The sequence below is a fragment of the Cololabis saira genome, chromosome 3 (genome assembly GCF_033807715.1).
Source record: "Cololabis saira isolate AMF1-May2022 chromosome 3, fColSai1.1, whole genome shotgun sequence".
Taxonomy (NCBI): domain Eukaryota; kingdom Metazoa; phylum Chordata; class Actinopteri; order Beloniformes; family Belonidae; genus Cololabis; species Cololabis saira.
The window spans coordinates 22989632-23012943 of NC_084589.1; the positions used below are offsets into that span (position 1 = coordinate 22989632).

The 23312-nt window shown below is 39.7% G+C and overlaps 1 protein-coding gene and 4 non-coding genes across 5 annotated transcripts; 3 read left to right on the forward strand and 2 right to left on the reverse strand.

Annotated features, from left to right (window-relative positions):
- Nucleotides 1-5344: 5344 nt before the first annotated feature.
- LOC133441271 (U1 spliceosomal RNA) lies at nucleotides 5345-5509 on the reverse strand. Its single transcript, XR_009782467.1, has one exon. It is a non-coding gene; the product is annotated as a U1 spliceosomal RNA (small nuclear RNA).
- A 4440-nt stretch (nucleotides 5510-9949) lies between these two features.
- LOC133441277 (U5 spliceosomal RNA) lies at nucleotides 9950-10063 on the forward strand. The gene has a single exon (XR_009782473.1). It is a non-coding gene; the product is annotated as a U5 spliceosomal RNA (small nuclear RNA).
- Nucleotides 10064-10755: 692 nt separating this feature from the next.
- Nucleotides 10756-10870, forward strand: LOC133441276 (U5 spliceosomal RNA). The gene has a single exon (XR_009782472.1). It is a non-coding gene; the product is annotated as a U5 spliceosomal RNA (small nuclear RNA).
- A 743-nt stretch (nucleotides 10871-11613) lies between these two features.
- Nucleotides 11614-11804, reverse strand: LOC133441274 (U2 spliceosomal RNA). The gene has a single exon (XR_009782470.1). It is a non-coding gene; the product is annotated as a U2 spliceosomal RNA (small nuclear RNA).
- A 4090-nt stretch (nucleotides 11805-15894) lies between these two features.
- On the forward strand, nucleotides 15895-21071 carry LOC133440963 (sperm-associated antigen 6-like). The gene is made up of 10 exons (XM_061718312.1): nucleotides 15895-15954; nucleotides 16032-16127; nucleotides 16755-16915; nucleotides 18146-18329; nucleotides 18535-18740; nucleotides 19644-19970; nucleotides 20073-20264; nucleotides 20458-20574; nucleotides 20654-20799; nucleotides 20953-21071. Exons 1-10 carry the CDS (start codon nucleotides 15930-15932, stop codon nucleotides 21014-21016), a joined length of 1518 nt encoding a protein of 505 aa, XP_061574296.1. The 5' UTR covers nucleotides 15895-15929; the 3' UTR covers nucleotides 21017-21071.
- Nucleotides 21072-23312: the final 2241 nt, after the last annotated feature.

Genomic DNA, 23312 nt, shown 5'->3' on the forward strand with positions numbered 1-23312 from the left:
TGCTGTCCTGAAATTTTCAACCTCACCACCTGCTATGAGAAAAATACATGAAGTACATGTTTTTTTTCTCCTGACCAGTCAAGATCAGGAGACACTGATGCACCCATGAAAGAAAAACAAAAAAACATAACACACCTCTCTATATTGCTCCCCTGTAAGAGTGCAGGACCCTCATGCAGAGGCTGAAGTTTTTAATCAGATCTTACTCAGGCCCATCTGCTGCCTGTACTTCCCACTCTAACTTGAGAAAAAGTCAAACAAAAAGAACAGAAAAAGATGATTACACATCCATCTGATGAATGCTTTTAACTGTAGGATTGTATTTTTCAAAACTTGTTGTCATAAAGATACGATGGTCCGTGGATATCACAATTCTTTGCTGATACTGAAAAAGCGGAATCAGATGCGTGTCCCACATGTGTTTATTCATTGGTCATATCATTAGATAAGAGCCCTGAGCTCGTTTTAATGTTCATGATAAGCACACACCGTATATTCTACACTGACTTCAAAATCTTTCCCCCCTTTCCATATCTATAATTTGTTTTTCTTGTTATCTTTGAACATAGACAAAGCTGCTGCAACCAATTCATATCTTCTTGAGACTCAAAAAAGTATCTTATCTTAATATGTTTCAGTTATGCACCATCTGTTGTGTAATACAGAAGTAAAATAAAATAATAAAATAATTTAATAAATGTTTGACTCCAATATTAGACTGTTGTTTTGCTAAAACAAAAGAAAAGAAAAAGCCCATCTAAAGAAACTCTTGGTTAAAGGTTCACACAACCCTACAAAAGCTTGAAACAGCACTGAATAAAAATATCTTAGACATAAATCATCTTAAAGCTAATATTTTTTTTTCTGTGGAAACATGCACTAACGTCACGTCAGCAGCTCCTCAGCAAACTGAGAGCTGAACAGGAAGATCTCTGTCATCAGATGACGAAAGAGATGATCTTTCTGCAAAAAAGCTCAGAAGAGATGGAGAAGATTTTACAGACAGATCTGGACAAGACCAAGGCCTCACACCTGGAGCTCAGCTCCAAGTATGAAGCTGATGTTTCAGCAGGAAGGCAGGAGGTGGAGAAACTGCAGATTAACAATAATACATTAACAATAATATAAAGACTCACACGCAGACGATGATGGAGAATCTGCAGTTTATTAAAAAACTCAGAGCTGAGCAGGATGCTGAATGTGAGAAACTGTCCAGGGAGATCGCCTCTTTCAAACAAAGCTCCATGCAGCAGGAGGAGACGTATCAAACTGAATTGGACAATCTAAAAACTGAACTTCAGGAGATCATAAAACAGCACGAGGAAGCTCTAGCCGAGAAAAGAAAGAAGCTGCCTTCATTTTGGAAGAGAGTCAGACACTTCCTGGGTTTAAGGAAATCTGAAAAACCCAAGACCCCGGCCAATTAGAGCTCTTAAAAATACCGTCCCTCCCTCACCTGCAGTCAAAACATTTCCTAAATAATTAGCTAATTAGATTTAATTGATCGTGCAGAAACAGGATATATCTGTATGGGTTTTCTGTGGGTGCGCAGTTTTTCCCAAAGACAAATAAAACATCCGTGTTAGATTTCCTGGTGTCTGTAAATTGTCCATAGAAATGTGTGCAAACCTGCTTTCATTGCAGGTGTTGTCCCCTGCAGCCACCTCTCACCTGATGAGCAGGAATCTCCAGACTCCAGCATCTACGACCCCTGACAACAACAATCTACACAGAAAAGTGCTTATTTCATTTCAAATAAATGTTCCTCATGCTGCAGTTTTATGTTTATTGTTATTTTAATGTGTGTGTGTGTGTTTAATCAATACTAAACATAGGTAACTGTTCTCCTCCTCAGACTGGATCTAAATAGTTTATTACATGAAACAAACTATAACATTATAAAATTATGTCTTCACACTCAGTGCTGACTGCAGATGTTTATGAAAATATGAAAACCAAACCTGGTGCAGTTTAAAGTCTCATTAAACTGCACCAGTATTTCTGAGGTTTTGTGTTCTCAATCCTCATTTTTTTACAAATTTATCTGATGATTTCTCTTGGATCATTCCTTTAATGTAGCCTACGAGCAGATAATTAATCAGTAGCTTTACTAAATAAATGTATTAATTAGTGTCATATAAATATACCTCAAACAAAAATAAAAAGCACATCTGAGCATGTTTTAAACATTATATTAAGGAGGTTACCTGTCAATTTGTGGATATAGTATTAGACATAACAAGCCCCACTTGTTGGAGCAAACTAAAGGAGGAGTCGGTACAGTCATCAACAATTTCAGCTTAATCCCTCTTAAACTGAAATTGTTGCCACAGCAGATCATAGTCTGTGTATCCGTTTGGTCCAGTTTTATGCTGGATGCCCTTCCTGCCACAATCCCACAAGCAAAGGGAGACATACAGAAACCTCACATACATGTGTTGGAGCCAAATACATGTTTTATTTTATTTATTTATGTGAACCGGATAGACTTGGTATGACGACAGGTCAAATTAAACTGTTGCTATGGTTACCTGTCAGTGATGGAAGCCAGGTGTGGACAATGAGGAAAAGCCAATCAGTTTTTGACCGTGGCGTGGTATAAAAAAGGTGTTTTGTGGAGTCTGATACATATTTCTGGGCTCAATATGCAAATAATTGGATTGGCATATTAACACAGAATATAACTCTGGACATTGAATTTTATGGACACGCACTTGTCAAACTTTTAAGACAAACTTGTTGTCCCTCGCAGTAGAGCTACAGGTAAGGGCTCTACATACATGTGTTTTGGAAAGTGGGAGGAAACTGGAGTACCCGGAGTAAACTCACACAAGCACGGACTGAACATTGAAGAAGACTTGGAAAAACTGTCCATCCATCCATTTTCTACACCTGCTTATTGTAACGCAGGGTCACAGGGGTCTGCTGGAGCCTATCCCAGCTCTTGAAGCTCTTGCTTCCATCCCAGTCATGCCAAGCAGTATTTATTATCTGCAATAACCATATGTGCAATATCTATGCAATATCTGTCTGTCTACCTCACACTCATTCTACCTGCTTTTTTTCCACTGTTTTTTTTCCTTCGCACTACTTTTATTTCCATCGCAATGTATATACTGTCTGTATCTTGTAATTATATATTTTTTTAACTTTTTTACTCCCTTCCCTGCATGTGTGTGTTAAGTGTACTGCTGCTAACATGTGAGTTCCCCCATTGAGGGAGAAATAAAGGATTATCTTCTTCTTCTTTTATCTTATCTCTTAGGTATATCAACCCACTGTGGCTCTGTATGGCCCATCTTTATCTTAACAAAGTACATAACATTAATAACAATAAGAAGCTTGATTCGTGTATGTTGTAACATCGTAAGGATCGAAGTCACATATCGAGAACTTAACCTCCTATCTGAAAATTTCACTTTTTTGGGAAAACAAAAAACTGTGTTGTATGCTATTTTGTTTTAAGGATACCTATATGGGTGGAAATAACGTACAGACAGGCTGATTAGGTGCAGCCCACCTTGTGATGTCATCTAAAGTGAAAAACACCAGTCAGACAATTTTGCAGATAGGAGGTTATAATAATAATAATAAGACGACAGGAGGTTATGTTCTTCGGCACCTCGATATACAGGACTGTCTCAGAAAATTAGAATATTGTGAAAAAATCCTTTATTTTCTGTAATGCAAAAATGTCATACATTCTGGATTCATTACAAATCAACTGAAATATTGCAAGCCTTTTATTATTTTAATATTGCTGATCATGGCTTACAGTTTAAGAAAACTCAAATATCCTATCTCAAAAAATTAGAATATTCTGGGAATCTTAATCTTAAACTGTAAGCCATAATCAGCAATATTACAGTTTTTCTCATTCGCTTTGGTACATTTCTCAGATCATCCTGGACATTTGCAAAACAGTATGTGCATTTCTCAAAACAGTTCGTACAAATAGCAAAACACCATGGATTACCTGCAAAAGCCAGTCTCTTGCTCAAAATCCTTAGTTCATCTCTCAAAATTAAATATCTGTGTCAATGAACATGTCAGTGCATCAGAATCACAAGTGCTTGTGTCATTGTGTACGGATAAGACAGTCAAATTGCTTAGTCATGTTTTTTATTCATTTTCATTGTTTGTACCACAATTTGTTGACAGATCATGTATTTGCGATACAGAAAAGAAAAAGACAGCACTGCAGAGCAAAAAGACAAAAAACAAAAAAACGAAAAGTAGAAATCTAACATAGGACAATCTCCTTAGGGAAAACTGTAGGCTACATGCAGTACTGTAGGAATTACATTACAGTGCCTACTGTTAGATTACATACCTGTTCTGTCGACGAAAAGTCTGAACGATTGAGGACACAGTTGTTCTCCCAACATTTGGCTGCACCCTTGGACCAGCCTCGGCCATTGTAAGCCCATGATTGAGAACATGGTCTACAAGCGTAGCTCTTATCTCATCAGGAACGTGTCCTCGGCCTCTTCTGCCTCTTCCTCTGGCCTCCCAACTCTTCCGCCACGCAGCCTCACTCCTCTTCCTCTTCCTCTTCTTCTCCTCTCTGGCTGTTGACCCCGTCCAATTCCTTGTCCTTCCATTGTCAGACATTGTAACATTGTGTTGTGCTCCGGCTATATGTATACTTACCAGCTGATAGTTCATGAGATGCACCTTTGAGCTATTTCAGAAAACTGGTTGATCATTGGTTGATCTAATGCTTGACATATTTCCCTTCATTACAGAAAGTCAAGATTCACCTGGGATCAATTTACCAATTCAGGCCAGATTTAGAAACAAAGTCTAATGGAAATGTATAGAAATATGCTGACATATTATGACAACTTGTTCAACTATTTTGCATGTAAAGACTTATGCGATGAACTAATGCCTAAATGTTGTGGGGGGTGAGACTATTCAACAGAGACCCATTATAATACATTTTGATCAACATGACATAAACAACTGATAATGTAGGAAACAGCAGAAAATTGTACATTATCATTTGCATGGATGACAAATGCATTTGCAACTTGTTCAAAGAAATGAGAAACTGCTTTTCTGATGTGCACAAGTGACACAATGATGTGAAGATTGAACAAGTATTTTTGAGAATTTCAATTCTGATCTGAGAAATGTACCAAAGCGACTGAGGAAAACTGTAAAATAATAAAAGGCTTGCAATAATTCAGTTGATTTGAAATTAATCCAGAATGTATGACATTTTTGTTTTTTTAATTGCATTACAGAAATTAAAGAACTTTATCACAAGATTCTAACTTTCTGAGTCAATCCTGCCGATAAACAAGTTTGTATAAATGATTTTATTTAACAGTTAGATCAGGGGAGAGCGCGAACGCAGTCCCCCACTACCAGAAATTATGCAGTCGAGATTCCCACATGTGGGGAATTCGCAAGAGGTCAGCATAGCCGAAGTGCAATGGCTTAGCCTCGCCTTGGGTGAACCACCTTCCTGATCATAGTGTCTCCCCTGCCAGGTAAGTATGAGTTGTACACGGCGCGGCTGGGGGAGTGTTTCACACACACACCAAACTCACTGACGGTGCTATCAATATCAACTTAACCACAGGATACAGGGACCGGAACACTTTACTATTTTAGTACAAACAAAGAATGTGTGATAAAAGGTGAGAATCGGTGATGTTTTCATTAGAAAAAATAAGAAACAAACAGAAAGCTGGTGTTTCCCATAATGCATTGCTGAATATTCAACGCTACAGCTAACTGAAATAAATATCAGATTTCCTCCGATTATCCCCCACAGATGACCCACAACCCAACAAGAGGTTCAAGTGACACAAAACTGAACTAAACTGAAGATATACATTATTTTATTCAAGTGTGATTTTAAAAGAAGAGTATGAAACCTGCAAATCCGAGGTCTTTTGCCGCGTTCCATTTACCTCGGAAATCGGAACTGGGAATGGCAGCCATCTTGGAATGGTAACTCGGGGGTGGTGAGCTTCTCCCACTTTCCCAGTAGGAAATTCCACTTCGAGGGGCGTTCCAGTTGAAAATTCCTACTGGGAACTAGGAAATTCCGACTTCCGAGGACAAATGGAACGCGGCATTTTTCTGCTCACAGTGCAACTACTTCCTGTTTCTTTGTTCACCAGTGGTAGGAAGCTGCATGTCCTGCTTTTGATCTGGAAAGTGAACAACTCGGGTTGATTTATAATGGGATTTTAATATGTTTGAATACAGGTCAAAACCAAGATTAGATGTTCCTATAAATCTGGTTACTGGATTTATGTTCTTACACGTAAAGAAAAGCCTTTTCTGCTGTTCACCACGCTTTAAAATTACTTTCGGCCTCTGGTGGAGAAAAGAGTGAACTGCAGAACCAAACCAACATGGAAACATCCATCCACTCATTTTCTACACTTGTTTCAATTCAATTCAATATACTTTATTGTCCCACTTAGGGAAATTGAGAGGAGGCGACAGCTACAGTGACAAAACAACACATCTCCGGGTATTTCAGCAACAATTAAAACACAAACATACACTAATTGATACATGCTAAAATTTACCATAATAAAACACAAATACAAAATAAATAAATGCATAAAATTATTGCACATCCTTTGGCCTCATGGAGCACGTTTAGAAGTTTGATGGAGGTTGGCACAAATGAGTTATTAAAGCAATTTAATCTGCACTTGGGAACCCTGCATCGTCTCCCAGAGGGCAGGAGCTCGTACTCCGAGTAAAGATGTCGGAATAGAATAGAATAAGCTTTGTTGGCCAAGTATGATCATGCCAGACAGGGAATTTGTTTTTTTTGTTTGTTTTTTTTCCCTCACTGAACCCAGATTTAAATAGTTACAAACAGTAATAGACAAATGGCTCTTACTAACCAATAAACAATTTCAAAGTGAAAGGTGCAGCAGTATGAGGTAGTCATGGTTATTGAAAGGGGCATTGTTACAGCATATGATTGTGGTTATTATTATTATTATTATTGCACAGTGGTTGATTACTCTGAGTCTCTATGAAGGCTCAGCTCCGTCCTCTGGGCCTGACTGACAACTGCAAGGAATGATGGTCCCTTTTCTCCATCACCTTCGGGTTCTAAGCACCAAATGGGCCAATTTGGTTCCCAAGCCAGGCTGACATCCCATATCGGACTCTCCAGTACTGCCTGGTAAAATAAAAACATGATGCTTTTGTCCAAACCATACAGCCTCAATCAGTCTTTGCTGCAGATGGGCACATAGACTTTCCACGTGAACATCCCAACTAAAAGAGTTACCGGTAGTTGGGAACTCCAGAGAGCCAGAGAGAACTCCAATATATTTGCATGAGCTGACCTGCTCAATAGGTGAGTCATGTAGGACAACAGGACTGTGATCCCCCATCAATCTCGGATCTAGGACCATCTCTTTAGTTTTTTGGACATTTAAAATTAAATAATAAGCATCACACCCTTTCACCAAATGCTCTATTTCCGAAAAGTAAGCTGGAGTCTTTGTGCAGGAGATTAATATGAATGGCGGTGTCATCAGAAAATTAAAAAAACAAGGTTCCCGGGGTACCTGTTAGTGCATTTATTTGTGTAAAATGTAAAAAGGACAGGAGACCTGACACAAGCCTGCAGGACACCTGAGCTAAATTATGTTATCTCTGAGAGGCTGTTGTTGATTCTTACCTGTTGACTTCTAGATGAAAAATACCATTTAATTAAAAAAGGGTTGACACTCATCTGCCTCAGCTTTGAGATGAGATGGGGTTGAAGTGTATTAAAAGCTGAACTAATAATAGTTTACATGCATATTTTCTACAGTACATGTAAAAAAATATTTACAAAAAATGTTTTAACATTCACTCATTTCAAAAAAAGTGTTTGACAGTCTCTGACATATGACGTTTATCCATTCATCCAACCATTTGATCTGGATCTGGATCTTGGTCTATCCAAAAAACAGGAAGAAATACCTTCTTCTCTATCCAATAATTAATAAGACCTGAAGGTTTATAGTAGCACCCGACGGCTTGTCTGTTAATTGTCATGAAACTTTCTTCCTTTTATCGACACAGGCATGCAGCAGCACTTTGCCCTTTTCTTTTCTGGGGACTCACATTAGCAAATGTTTTTTCCCCCCTCCCTCTCCCTTGGCACTGAAAGACAACATACAAAAAATGGTTTCAAAAATGTCATGCCAATGGCTAGATAAAGTTGAAAAAAGCCAAAAATGATCTCCTCGACTGATGGCTTTTATGCTGAGCCAGACAAATGGGCCATTGCTCCAGTACACACAGTGAATCAAGCACTAGTAGTCTATTCAGATGTTCAGTTCTACAACCATACTGCAGAAAAAAGGGTTTGAGGAAACAGTAGTTATTTTTCATAATATAAAAAGAACAATTTAGAAATCTCTGATCCACGTAAATAAGGGAGATCTGTCTTAACTATTACACACATTATTTAGAGTGGGTGATACTGTGGATGGCATCATCAGCACCTCTCCCCTGTCTATAATTAACCTCTGCTTTAAGGATAAAAATGAACTTCTCAAAGCTTTTCATGACAATTGAAGTCAGGGCCACAGGTCTGAAGTTGTAGTTATTGGCTGGACACCGTTTCTTAGCAACAGGAACAATTGTGGCTTTCTTCTAGGGGAGTATGGGAATCCACAGAGCGCCGGAGGATGGGACAGCAAGCTGGAGTGAGTTCCTGTGCACATGTCTTTAATAACAGTGCAGAGATGCCATCAGGGCCAGTGGATTTTTTTTGTAAACACATGGTTAAAGATGGACTGAATGCTGTGTGGGTCAATTACAATACTGCAACTAGCATATGTTAAAATAGTTCCCATTACATTGTCACATCCTTGAGCTGGGTCATAGTTTCAAACTTAAGAAAAAGGTATTCCGTTCATTTCATCAGGTTCAGGTTTATATACAATCTACTCCAGCTACTAGTGATGGATCAATACTGAAATATTGATATTTCTGATACCAGATCTATAGCTCTAAAATAGATTCTCAAATGAAAATATTGATACTTTTGATACTAATTTGTGTTAATGTATATCATTAACAGGAATATGGTGGAGAGACTATTCAGATTCTGTCTGAATGACACGCTGCTGGTAGGAACTGCTTTTTTCATTTTTATTTCTATAGTAGTTCTTATTTTTGTTTATTATTATATTATTACTTATTTTAACGGTTTCATTATTTACTTAGGATCTTTTTTTAGTGATTGAAGCACCTTTTTCAAACAATGTTTTTCCTGTTGTAACAGCTCAGCTATGTTCTGAATGAGGCCGCTACCTCAGTATACTTCTGACTAGAATAAATAGCTAAATAAGTGACTCTGATGTTTTGTATTCTTAATCTATCTAAAATACACAATTTTTTTTATTTACGGTCACATTAGACATTAGGTGTATTTTCACAATGTATCGGTATTGAATAGCTGATGAATTGACCAGGTTGAATTTTACTGAATATCAGAATGGAAAGGAAATCGATGGTATCGAACAACACTTATTATCTATGATAAAACAGATAGTCAAGTAAATATCAAGCAGCTAATTTTGTTTAATTGTAGCTGAACTGCGTAAAAATAGTTTATTCATGACTGCCAATAGTTTATTTAAGTTTATACTTCACGTGAATGAGGCCTCTTCTACTGTCAATCTACTTTTTGCCACATCCACGATGGCTGCGACCGACGTGACGTCATCATATTCCCACAATGCTTCACGCGTGGAGCGGTACATTTTTTAAAATAAATGTGTTATTATCAACGAACCATATCTATTTTCAGTAGTACAACGATTTCTACTGGAGTTAAGTGTCACATTGTAAAATATCTGTTCAACAAATAAAATAAAATGGTTACATACTGTGAAAACCGTGAGTAAGTTTGCTATGGCGGAGAATGGGGTCGGACACTCTGCGCTTGGGAGAGCATACACTCTTGTTTCTTTTCAGATCGTATAAATCTTTCGCCTTTTACTAAAGATTTCCGTGGAGAGGAACAATAAGAGTTTCAACCAATTTTTTGATGCCCTGTTTCGACGGGGCTTTCTAAACTTGTTCAAAAATAAAGCTTAACATTTATGGTGTTGCTCATCTATGTATGTAGCAATGAAGAGAAAAATAAAACTCATAAAACATATTTAATCCTCTTTTTGGAAACGTGAAACATACGTCTTTTTTAGAGATCAAATTGAAAACACTTTAAGTTGCTGTTTATAAACAAGGCTAGTTTATTTCAGCAACAAGGCATTCAGAGGTGCTTTAGATATATGAAGAGTGAGGAGAAAAAATAAAAGTTACAGTGCAGTGGCAGAGTAAAAAGTTGGATTCAGAGTTACAACTGAGTACTAAAATCAGAATCAGAACGAAGTTTATTGTCAAGTTGTTTTTTAACACACAAGGAATTTGGTGTGGTGATTTGGTGCAATACAAAAGAACAAGTAGTATTAACTGAGATATAAAATATGAAGTAAAAAGAAAAAATGTACAGCCTGTTTTAAAATTAGCATTGTTTAAAGATAAATTCAGAATAGTTAAAGCCAGCTGTAAATAAATTAGTTTTTAACCCTGATTTTAATGAACTGAGAAAGAAAGATCCGTGGAGCATGAACAAAATTGTGTAAAATTGCTAATTTAATAAATAAAATAAATACGGTAGTTACATACAACAACCGACAACCGTAAGTAAGTTTACTATGGCGGAGAATGGGAACGGACACTTTGAGCCAATTACATTATACACTCTTGTTTCTTTTCAGATCGTATAAATCTTTCGCCTTTTACTAAAGATTTCCGTGGAGAGGAACAATAAGAGTTTTAACTAATTTTTTGACGCCCTGTTTTTGACGGGGCTTTTTTATTGATGTTAAATAGAAAATTGAAATATGTACACGTCTTGTGTTCAATAAATATACCAGTCTTTGCCTTGATGAGGTAATGAAAATATATTCTTATTCAGATGCCTAATGGGTTTCTACCTTTGTAGAGCTACAATTTTACTGTGTTTCACTCCCTAGCCAACTTCTTTGCCCTCAAATGGTCCTTGTCACTTGCCAGGCCGTTATTGTAAATAAGAATGTGTCCTTAATGACCTGCCTGGTTAAATAAAGGCCAATATCAAATAAAGCGATAGAATTTTTCTCTTTATCGTATAATGTTCACAAAGTGTAATGGGATTCATGTCATGGGTAGTGTATTTTGAAGGATCAAATACTCAACATCCCATATCAATTAAACGTGGCAATCAAACTTTGAAAATCGTCTGTGCGCATGCGCAGAACCACAAAGTAGCATTTCTCGGCAGGTAGCAGAAATTGGCAGAACACCGGTGTCCTGCATGTTTTAGTTGTTTCCCTGCATCAACACACCTGATTCTAATTAACGGTCGTCACCAGATTGTTCTCAAAGTCCGGATAGATCTGTTGATGACACAGCTCCTTGTATCACGGTGTGCTAAAAAAGAAGAACATAAACATGCAGGACACCGGCCCTCGAGGACTGGACACCCCTGTCTTAAACCGCTAACCCTCTGAACCTAAATGTGTTAAAACGGATTATTCTTCTGCGTTTAGCGATAGTTAACATTGTACATGTATGGAGGAGTGCACCGCTCCTGGAGATACTGCAATACCAGGTCGATGCGTGGAGTGGACGGAGCAAGCCCCTATTCCATCTCCCTGTTCCAAAAATCAATTTAATATATGGTCCCCGGGTAGGGGACGTATCAGATATTAAACTGATAAGAACAGATACTACACTTGATCTTAGCCAAAAGGCCGAGAAGCGATACCCACAAAGGGTTGGAGGAAACCTCCCGATTCCCGGCACCCTCGTTTAAACTCACGGTTTGAAAAATGGGGAAAAAAAAACACACACACAAATAAAGTCAAAATATAAACAACTACTTCAGAATATTGTAAACCACATTACAATATTTTCTTTTCTTTTTTGTGTATTCGGGGAAGTTTGGTGATTTTATATCTATAAACAAGCCTCATGAATACTTCTTGGACAGGTGACACGCTACGGACCAATAGAAAGACACTTGGGGCAGAACGCTCCAGAAACACGACTTCTTCACATTTATGATTATTTAAACATAACACACATGTGTATTCAAGTATATATAATGTATATATGTGTTTATGTTGTCTTTAACTTGTACTGTAATGTTTGTAGTGAGCTTATCTTCTGTTGGTGAGGAGGAAGAAACCTTTTTTCTACGACCGACAGAGATCCTTCAGTGACCTCTAGTGGAGAGATGGACAAACCACACAATAACTGATCAAACTGTTCAATGAAAACATTTATACAAACTTGTTTAAAGCAGCACTATGTAACTTTTCCACCTCAATATCATATTTCCAGAGTCATTGTGATGGTACATCAACTTACAACAGGTTTGGGTCTGGGAGTTGCCCAGAGTAGGAGAAGCACAGGAGGTCAGATCCACAACGGGCCGGCAGCCTCCTCTGGGTTGCGGCCCAAGATGCGATCCCTCCTGACTCTAAATCACATCTGACAGAATTAAACAAAACCAATCAGGAGGAGAGGCGGGGGAAGGGGAATAAGGGAAAGGACCAAATAAATAAATACAAATACTTAAAATAAAAAAGGGAGAGGGGGGGGGTTCCTTTCACTGCCGTCCTACCTGCCTCTTGCTGGGGCTCCCGGTCGGGCAACTGGAGTCTGGTGGGGGCCTCCTGCTCGCTTCCCTGATGCCCCGGTCTGACCTCACCCCTCATTGCAAAACATAAATTACCAATTCCAACTTTAATAATTATTCCTGGCATTATCATGATATATTGTTTCGTATTATTATATTAAGTTATGAAATCTCATGGGATGTTAAACTATAGTATTATTATATTCTTATATATAAAATTGTACGGTGATATAATTTGGTTATATGTTATAGTATTTTATAAAAATTATGTTATATTAGGATATTACTATATTATTATGCTATATTTATATGATATCATGCTACACCACTCTATATGATAATTATTTATTTGTTTACTCTCAAATTAATATTCTCAATTTATGTATCTATTTTCATCATCTTATTTACACTCACACACGGCACGCACACACACACACACACATACTGATGTTGTCTTTTGTCGTTGTTTGCACTGTATGTTAATAAATAAAAAAAATAAATAAATAAAAAAAAAACTTCCAACAGGTTTAATGACACTTCTGTCATGGTCTGAGGGGTCTGTATCGCCTTCACTGGCACTATGTAACTTTGAGGAGCATGGTAGGAACCCTGCCACACTAAAAAACTACAAATCGTTACGACTTTGACTGCTTTACGGCATACGTCACTTCCCCCTCCTTCCCGATTCGCAGTCGAGACGAAAATGGGCGGGGCGTGGAGCGCAGAGCTCAGGAGAAGCTGGTAACCCGTTGCTGTGTTGTGGCTGCAACAGCTCCACACACAACAGACGTGGGGAAAAGATTGCTAATGGTTTAACTTTTCACCAGTTTCCTGCTCGGAGGCAGAACCACGGAGGTCGGCCAAGTATCTGAGATAACAGAGTAAAAGAGTAAAAGAGTTGTCGGCTCGGTTAGATGGCGGCTGTAACGACCAAACATAACCTTCCACACAGACACACGTGTCGGATCGGGTTTTATTCCCCACTTCTCCAGCTAAACGCAGTTGCTGGCCAGCTCTCTGCGGTGCAATTAACCCCAATCTTCAGATAAAACTAGTTTGTTGAGGAAAAAATATTAACTCTTTTGTAGCTGCAGAGGAAAAAAATTAACTCACGAGGAAAACAAAAATATTGCTCACGCCTCGGAGCCTCTTCAACATAATATAGCAGTCAAAAAAAAAAGTAAAGAGAAGTAAGAGGGATACAAAACATGTACTGTATGTTGTACTATTATACAAATTTATTGAAACACATGGCGAGTCAAACATTTACCAAAGCAGCTGCCAAACACTCCTAAACAAGGTAGCCTAAGACGTCGGTTGTGCAGAACTGCGGTAAGTCTTCATCGGAGCTCCACACTTTGATAGGGATTTCATATGGACCCAACCCGTTAATAATCATTATTTTCTCCATATACCGCTCCCTGGCTTCCTTGTTTAAGGTATCCCGGTAAATTCCAGTTCCTTTCCAGCAGTTTAACATCTTTTTTTTTTGCGTTCCGTCTGTTCACTTGGTGAAACAGAAAAGTAGTTTTGAAAGTCTGTCCCGTCTTCTCTCATTAAAACAAATGCACGCGACGGGCACAGGAGTTTTCCGGCAGTACGCGCTGGTGCTCATGGGAAACGTAGTGTTCTTTCTGGTAAAGCACTACCACTTTTGTCCAAAGGAGCCCCCAAACTCAACAAAAGCTGAAAGTTACATTTTGCTGCTTTAAAGGGGACCTATTATGGCATTTAATGTATATTTTAAACAGGCCTTGAATGTCTTAAAAACAATCTAAAGCTTGTTTTTTCTACGTAAATCAGAAATTCAGCCTGTGGGCCATGTCTCTAGTTTTACCTAGAGAGATTCTGAGGGGAGGGGAGGCTATGATAATGAGGCTCTGTACTGATTGGCTGCCTGAATGACGTGTAGCAGGGGAGGGAACAAAGCCTCGCTCAGGGGCAGAAGAGCCGGCTGCGTACACAAAGCGTACTCATAGCCTGTCATGGAAGCACTATTATTAGAGCCTACTAATATGATTTTTAAATAGCATGACATTATGTTTTCCCTCAGGTGTTTCACCTTCACTAAAAGGTAGCCCAGACCATAATTTGTCAGGTTTCATTGGCATCTTAAATGAACACTAATAGCTAATCACCACGAATATGGTCCTTAGGTTGAAAACGTATAAAAAATGACACGTTTTCACCTCCTGCGGTTAGATGCAGCATGTCGTATTTATATCCGTTTTTTCACTTCCCTTTTCTTTTGAAGATGGTTCAGTAACGGTGTTGATCAAACTTGCGACAAGTCCGCCGTTTAAAAGGCAACATGAGAAAAGAGAAGAGCTCTCACTCTGAACGTATTTCCCGAGATCATTATCGAGCTGCCCGCTGATGTGATTTTAAACGAAGTGAGACGTTACTTAAAGGTATATTCTGTAATCGTATTCAAAAACATTTATTGTTATACTGGGTGAAATGGTCCTTCCATCCTGAGAGTAGCCAGTGAATAATGTGTTCAGAAAAAGGAAAGAAAAAAATGTGACCTCTCTGACAGCTTTAATCCTGTAAAAACTCTGACCAATCTGTTTTTTGCGCACCGAATGGCACGGATTGGTCAGAGGACACTTCTGTGTTGTGCTCATTTTGCTGGGACGTCGGGTCCCTCCGCCGAGACACGTTCATTGTTGTGTCTAAAAATGATGCGCAGTGCCCACCCAATCAGAAACAGTACAGATATTCTGTGATATTTTTTTATATTTATAAAAAAATAAAATTATAAAAAAATAAAGGATCCCCATAACTTTGATTGAGTGGGCAGGACGCACGTTTGGGTGGGCACAGCCCACCCCTGCCTCCCCCTAAAACCAGCCTCGCTTACAGGTGAATGAGACATGGGGTAGTTTTGTTGAAAATGTGCTGTCCAAAATGTCCTGGAAAACTCGACTCCTGCAAATGCGCGTTCCCCAAAGTTTGTGGGGGCGTGGCTTTGGACGGAGCGCTGACGGGAGGGGGCGGGGCTTAGAGGAGGTGCCACTTTCAAATCTTACTAGCTAGCTCTCCAACATCAAGGACTATACCTTTAATATAGACGATCTTTGTCACAGCCCACAGAACGCTCAGTCTCCCCGACGTTGCCAGGGCAACAATAACAACAACTACACAAGCCTTGGTGAAACGCTGCGTTAAATCCTGAGCTAAAATCTCCTTAAAAAACTGAAAAATGTATATTCGAGACTCCTTTAAAAAAGAAAACGCGATCCCAATGAGTCAACAACATCTAATTCAAGGTGAGAAGCCTGCAAACTTTTGCTTCACGATGAAGAAAGTTAGTGTTTTACGTTGTGTCCGTTTGTTTGCTGTGCAGTGTTGGGGCAGTTCCAGAAAGCGAGGGTGCAGTTTGTGCAGTCTATTGCCGATCTGGCATCCAGACCCGAGAATGCAGAGCAACTACAAAATCCAGGTACAAACATTTTTACGGCAAAGTTAGCACCTGTTTGTGACTCCAGTGGTCATGAGTCTTCACCTCTCCTTACTCCGCCTCCTCACGATGGATGTGAACCCGAGCATCCAGCTAGACAAGGAATTACACTGAAGACCTTGTTTTTATTAATTTATGTGCAGCAGAGTCAAGTAATACTGTTGTTAAATATGGATGTATACATTGTGGGCCCTTTTAAAAAAAAAAAAAAACCCCAACAACAAACAAACATTTCTAAGCTTGTGGACCTAGAGAGAGACCAAATCCTGTTTCCTGTTATTTTGAAGGTTTCCTTTCCTTTATCTTTTTCATCACATATCTTTTTAGGCCATTTACTCTGCAGAAATAATACTTTCTGAAATTTTAAGCCATTTAACTGTTAAGTGATGATGCCTAACAATATTATTAGTGAAATACTACTGAAATTAGGTGAGATACTTTTTAAAGGATGATGCTGTAGTTGTTGTATTTGAAGCTGACTGTATTGATTTTAGCTACAGTGGGGCTGAATGCAAAATGAAGCTGTTAAGCCAGACTGGGTTTTATTTTCTTTTAAATTATTATGAAATAACTGAGCCCAGTGTTCATGTGTCTTCACCTCTCCTCCAGAGGTTTTGAGCTTACTCCGCCCCCTGACGATGGATGTGGACCCGAGAATCCAGCAGACAGCAGCCCTGGCTGTGGGCCACCTGGCAGACCAGGGCCTGGCCCAGGCCGTGGTCAAGGAGGACATCCTGCCTCACCTGGTCCAATCTATGGCCTCACACAATGTAAGCTTTTCATTTTCTGGACATATATATAATATATTGTAGGAGTTTGGGAACAAAAGAGCTGAAGAACGCTTTCTGTGGACGAAGGAAAAACTTGTGTTGTTTATTTACAACTGCCCGTAACCAACAGTAACAGAAAACTAACTGAAAAGTCATCATCGTCGTTAGTAACGGCTAGATTCTTGTGAATTCCAACCCACTGAAACTAAACAGTGTCCTGCTAGTGAGTGGTCACTACAATATATATGTAATGTTGTCTTTTCTGAAGGTGCTGTGTGTATGTGAGAGAGGAAAGCGATGACTAAGGGCTGGCTGTCACCCTGCAGGACCTCAGGGGTCAAGCCCCTGAATGTAATCATGTGTGGGGCTTACGCAGCAGTCCGCCTGGGGGATACTTCAAAACTTAAAAGCACTTTATACCACGAAGGCAACCAGGCCTTTTGTCTTCTCTTGCAGCCCACTCGCAAGCTCAGACCAGAACTTCTTATTATCAGAGTGGAAGTGTAGTGTTATATCTTACATATGGACGCTTTAGGTTTGATGTTTACTGCAAACTTCTTTTAATTTAATTTTTATGTGGACAAATGTGCTCTGAAAGCTTGGGAAAAGGCTTTGCTTTGCTCTCATACACACTCATACAGCCTCTGTTTTATACACCCAATAGATTAAACCTTTCTTTGTTCTTTAGCATCTAAAACATGTAATTTATATGAAGTCTTACAATTTTAAACACTGATGCTCATCTTGAACAACTTTACCTGAAATTAGTCTTACCTTTTTGTGAACTTCTTTTGATAGCAGTATTTGCGTGTTTCAGCTGACTGAGTCTAATAGCTAATAATTTGCCTTGGTTGATTTGATTATTCATGCCACATCCATCTTTTAGCTTCATAATTGAACATTTTAAATAACATTACAGGCTGTTGAAAGATACATTTAATTTCTTTTATATATCCAGAGAGCTAAATTCAATTAATTAAAAACAAATTGCATCATTTTGATATTTTTAATTCAATCATTTACATTTATAATTTTTGTTTTGTTTCTTTTTTATGTGCATTTGGATTTTGGCAAGGGATTATATAATTTAAACATAAGCATATAAGCCATTTCAGCCAATCAATGCATTTTTTTCAAAATAAAACAAAACTTTAGTCTCCATAGTAATTACCAGCAATTCTTGGTACATGTACATTTTTTTTTAAATAACTAATTTGTGTTTGTATTCAGAGGTCTTATAAGAAGGCAGCATCGTTTGTGCTGCGTGCGGTGGCCAAACACTCCCCGGAGATGTCCCAGGCCGTGGTGGGCTGCAGGGGGGTGGAGGCTTTGGTTCTCTGCTTGGAGGAGTTTGACCCCAAGGTGAAGGAGGCCGCCGCCTGGGCTCTGGGCTGCATCGCAGGACACAATGCATGTAAGCACGTTCACACGTGTTCTAATTTACATCTGTCTCTTTTGCATCTATGTTTTAATAGGCTGCAGATATTTTTTTTTATACTTTTTAAATCAACGCTCTTCATTCACCATTTGGAATAAAACATTAAAGAGGACACAGCATGCAGGATTTGGAAATATACCTCTTTTCCCTCATTTTTCACAACCCCTCCTTGCCTCTGCAGCGCTGTCTCAGTCAGTGGTGGAGGCTGGAGCGGCCCGCCTGCTGGTGCTCTGTCTCCTGGAGCCTGAGATGGACCTAAAACGCATCGCAGCCTCCACGATCTGTGACATCTGCAAGCACACACCAAAGCTGGCCCAGACCGTGGTGGACGCAGGCGCCATCGCACCCCTGGCACGGTTTGCCCTAAGCCGAGATGCCAAACTCAAGGTGAGGCCCCGATGACTGCTGGTGATACTTTATTAGACAAAAGCTCATCCAGTTTTATTTTTTTCCATTTTAATTTCATTTATATACGGATTTAACAACACTGTTTGCAGAAAACTGAAAAAACCTCCCTGCTTTAAAATCAATTCTTAACAAATCCTCGGCTAGTTCTCATTTCAGACAAATAATTTAGGTGGAGTGTCACCAGACACTGGTGACATTGATGAAGGCGAAAGGAATCGCCGAAACATGTAGGTAATTAAAAAAACCTAAATTATTTGTTTGAAAAAAAGTACTAGCAAAGTAATTGTAATCAAGAGACAAAATTAACTTTATTAAATCAATTTTTAACAGAGAGGAGAATCTACATACATGTACATTTGAATTATTAAGAGTTTTACACATGTATTCATTTCACTTATGTTAAACATTTCAACAAAATCTTGCCCTGCTCAAACTCTGTTAGATGATTTTTTTTATTTGTGGATCAACAGATTTAGAAAACATTTCTACAAAGTATTTGCATCCAAAAATATAGAATTAAATTGTAGAAAATGATTGTAAACATTACTTTGTATTTTTGATTTACACTAAGTCACCACTGCTGTATTTTTTTTCTTGAATTATCTTTAGACTTAAGTCTGTCTTGGAAAATCCAAAAAAGCAGAGTGAAATCTCAGCAAAACAGGATTTATTATTTAAGTTTTATTTTAGACTAATTAAAAAAATATTTTTTAAACATATCTGTACTCCCATTTTGGCAACTTAAAAAAAAATTAAATAAATATTTGAATTATATTTGAAGACAGATGGTGCTGTTTCAAAAGGGAAACGTCAAGGAGTAATAAACTTTTCATTTCTTCAAAAATGTGAATCATCTCTGGAAGTACTGTTGTGTCCGTGCAGAGGCAGGTGTTCTCCGCGCTGAGCAACATCAGCAAGCACTCGTCCAGCCTGGCAGAAATGGTGATGGAGGCGGAGATCTTCCCTGCAGCCTTGGCCCTCCTCAGAGACCCGGATGAATCCGTCAGGAAGAACGTGGCCACCCTCATGCAGGAGGTGGTGAAACACTCGTTGGAGCTGTCGGAGGATATTGTGAACTTTGGTGCCCTGGCACCAGTGACTGACTACCTGGCTGGCTGTCGTGGAGGCCTGCGGTTGCCGGCGATCGTGATGCTGGGATATCTAGCAACTCACAGTGAAAGCCTCGCTATGGCTGTCATCCGCTCTAAGGTGTTAAAATCTCTTCATGTGACCCCTAAAACCCTCATGGCTGGTATGTAGGTCACATGCACTGAGGCCACCCTTGTTGCTGTGTGTCCTCCTGTCCTGCAGGGGGTGTCCCAGCTGGCCCTGTGTCTGTCTGAGGAGTCTGAACAGAAGATCCAGGCGGCTACAGTGTGGTCCATCGGCCAGATAGGGCAACACACCCCTGACCACGCAGAAGCAGTGGCCACAGCCAACCTGCTGCCCAAACTGCTGCAGCTTTATATGGACGCCAGCAGCTCAAAGGAGCTGCAGGTCCAAGTAAGAGATGCAACACACTTTCCTCTAATGAATGAACGAACAGCCTCATCGCCACAGAAATAAAATCAAAACTGTTGGCAAATGTTGTTTTTTTTTCTTTTTAACTGTTTTTTTTCTGATTAACAGTAAATTGAATGAACATGCTATTCACTTTTATCTGTGATGCACTAAAAACCACCTTGTGACATTTCAGAGTCAGAAAGCTCTGGAGAGCATCCTGCCGAAGTGCACCTGCCTGTCGGCTCTGGAACCACTGCTCTACGACGCTCCCAGCAACATCCTGAAACTCGTCCTCTGCCAGTTCAGCAAGGTTGGGAGCGACTCTGCAACCTCCACTACACACATTCATGGTGCAGGCAGCCTATTCAGCACAGCTCTGTCTCCATAAGGTGCTGCCTCACGACAGCAAGGCCCGCCGTCTGTTTGTGACCAGCGGGGGACTGAAGAAGGTGCAAGAAATTGAGGCTGAGCCTGACTCTGCTCTGCAGGAGCACATCAACGCCGTCAACAACTGCTTTCCTGAAGAAATAGTCAGGTGCAGACTGTCCACCTTCCACACACACATGGCCATGTTTTATTGAGGAGGCATGCTCTTATCTCTCTCTCCCATACTGAATCATAACTTCAGGGAGAGATAATAATCTTCAGACTGGAATATGACTATATATTTGTGTGTGCTTTGTTGCAGGTTCTACTCCCTTAACCACCCAGATGTCTTGTTGCAGAAATTAGAGAACCACCAGCCAGTCTGAAAGCCGTGAACAACACACACTACCGACCAATTTTTAATTAAAAACATAGACTGAGCCTTAACATTGTGAACAATTATATCAACATGAAGTTCTGTTGTTCCAGAACGTGTTTGTTTGGTGTTTTCTCCTTTAAATTGCACGTCTGCAAATAAAATGAAGTTCTGTTCTGTTCCAGAACGTGTTTGTTTTGTGTTTTCTCCTTAAATTGCACATCGGCAAGCTTCAAATCCAGTTCGTATTTTAGATTTGTGAGACTGAGGGTGAAATAATGATTGACATTTTTGACAAGCATCTCTTTCAAATGTTTTTCTACACTTGCACTTGAAGCTGCTAGTGGCTTTATCACAGTCAGTGCGGCTGTCACTCTTCTACTATAGAAAGGTCAAAGGCCAGGTTCAGTGGCAGAGCAGCAGGTGGTTGGGAACATGAAATCTGACTGACTGAGTTTTTTATGTGGGAGAAAAAAAAAATTAAAATGAACATACACCATGTTGTATTTATTCCTGATCTTTCGTGCTGTAAAAGCAGTGACCTAAATGGGACAGACAGCAGTGAGCTCGCTTTTGAACGGTAAATATTAAAATAAACTGTACACAGTTACATTTACAGCTGATAATGAATCACTGTGAATACATCAATGTCAGTTACGTGTATTGAATGGCTGGATGACAAGCTTTTCTGTGTTATTTTGGTGGGGAGGGAAAACTTTGCTTCATGGATTGCAGATAAATTAGCAACTTAACTGTAATCTGGTGCAATGCATCTCTTGTGTAGCTACATGAGATTCATGTAAGAAATTGATTAATACTCCCTTACATTGGACAATGATAAATTATGGTTTTCAGTTAAATATTTTATGATCCAGATCTATTGACATCTGTAGTACGATGCTGCAGATGTTTATCAGTCTGTGGTCAGTGTGTTTTATGCTGCAGTCTGCTGGGGAGGCAGCATCACACAAAAATTTAAATGATGATTGTGACAATAACAGCAAGTGTCTGTCTGTGAGAACAAGTAAAACAATTAAAAGACATTGTATGAAGGCTCTTACATCACAGAAAAATGTGTTTGGCATTACGGAAGAACAATTTTATTTAACAGAGACTGTATTCCAGCATTAGGACAGCAGAACAAAGGTGGGGCTACGAAATTTCTTACATTTCTTACAGTGAAACACAAGCTGCTTTTACACACTTACAGAGAATATGAGCATATATTTTATTAGAATACTGTGAAAAGTGCCTGACGCCACGTCCTGCTCATCAGTGTAGTGTTTGACCCACTCTGACTCCTCCAAAGGGGAACAATTTGATAAAAAGAGGTGTATCTGGTGTAAAAGTTGGCTTCATTACAATATCCTCTAGCAATATCATCTGTGTACATCAATTCAATTTCAATTCAATTTTATTTATATAGCGTCTAATACAACAGAGTTGTCTCTAGACGCTTTCCAGAGACCCATACCCAGAACATGACCCCCGAGCAGTTATTACATAAACAATGGCAGGTAAAAACTCCCCTAGTGGGAGAAAAACCTTAAGCCAAACAGTGGCAAGAAAAAACTCCCCTTTAGGAGGGAAGAAACCTTGAGCAGGACCAGGCTCGTAAGGGGGGACCCTCCTGCCGAGGGCCAGACTGGTGGGTCAGGGACGGCAACAGCACAGCAGGCAGGTGGAAGCAGCAACGGGATGACCAGGGGTGGGGACCGCAGGCCAGCACGCAGCTCCCGAAGCTCCGGCCCAATCAGCAAGTCCCAGGTTGGGGTGCAGGGTCGGGGAAAGGTTGAAAAGGGGCAGGGCCAGGGAGAGGAGTCTTGAGGGACGAACCTTCTCCCCCGCCCAAAAGGGGCCGTTACCCTGCCCCCCTCACTCCCACACTGCAGGTTCCGGTGTCCGGCAAAGGATGCTGCAACATGGACAAAAGAGAGAAAAGGGAGGAGAAGGGGGGGCCAGCACAAGAAACTACAGGAGCGACTCTGACACACTAAAGTTTACACTACCTAGAGATTTACCAACACCAGCTAGAGGTTTACTAAACACTAACTCTAGGCTTTACTAAACAGAAAGGTTTTAAGTTTAGTTTTAAAGGTGGAGGTGGTGTCAGCCTCCTTAACCCAGATTGGAAGTTGGTTCCATAGTAGTGGTGCCTGATAGCAGAACGCCCGCCCTCCAAATCTACATTTGGATACTCTAGGAACTACGAGTAAACCTGCACTCTGAGAACGGAGAGCTCTGACAGGAACATAAGGCACTATCAGGTCTTGCAAATAATGCGGAGCTAAGCCGTTTTGGGCTTT

Excerpts from the sequence above, each read along its gene's own strand:
- LOC133440963 (XM_061718312.1), top strand. The coding sequence starts at position 15,930 with ATGAGTCAACAACATCTAATTCAAG. Across the intron at positions 18,330-18,534 it reads CATCGCAGGACACAATGCAT|CGCTGTCTCAGTCAGTGGTG; the intron begins GTAAGCACGTTC and ends TTGCCTCTGCAG. Across the intron at positions 18,741-19,643 it reads GCCGAGATGCCAAACTCAAG|AGGCAGGTGTTCTCCGCGCT; the intron begins GTGAGGCCCCGA and ends GTGTCCGTGCAG.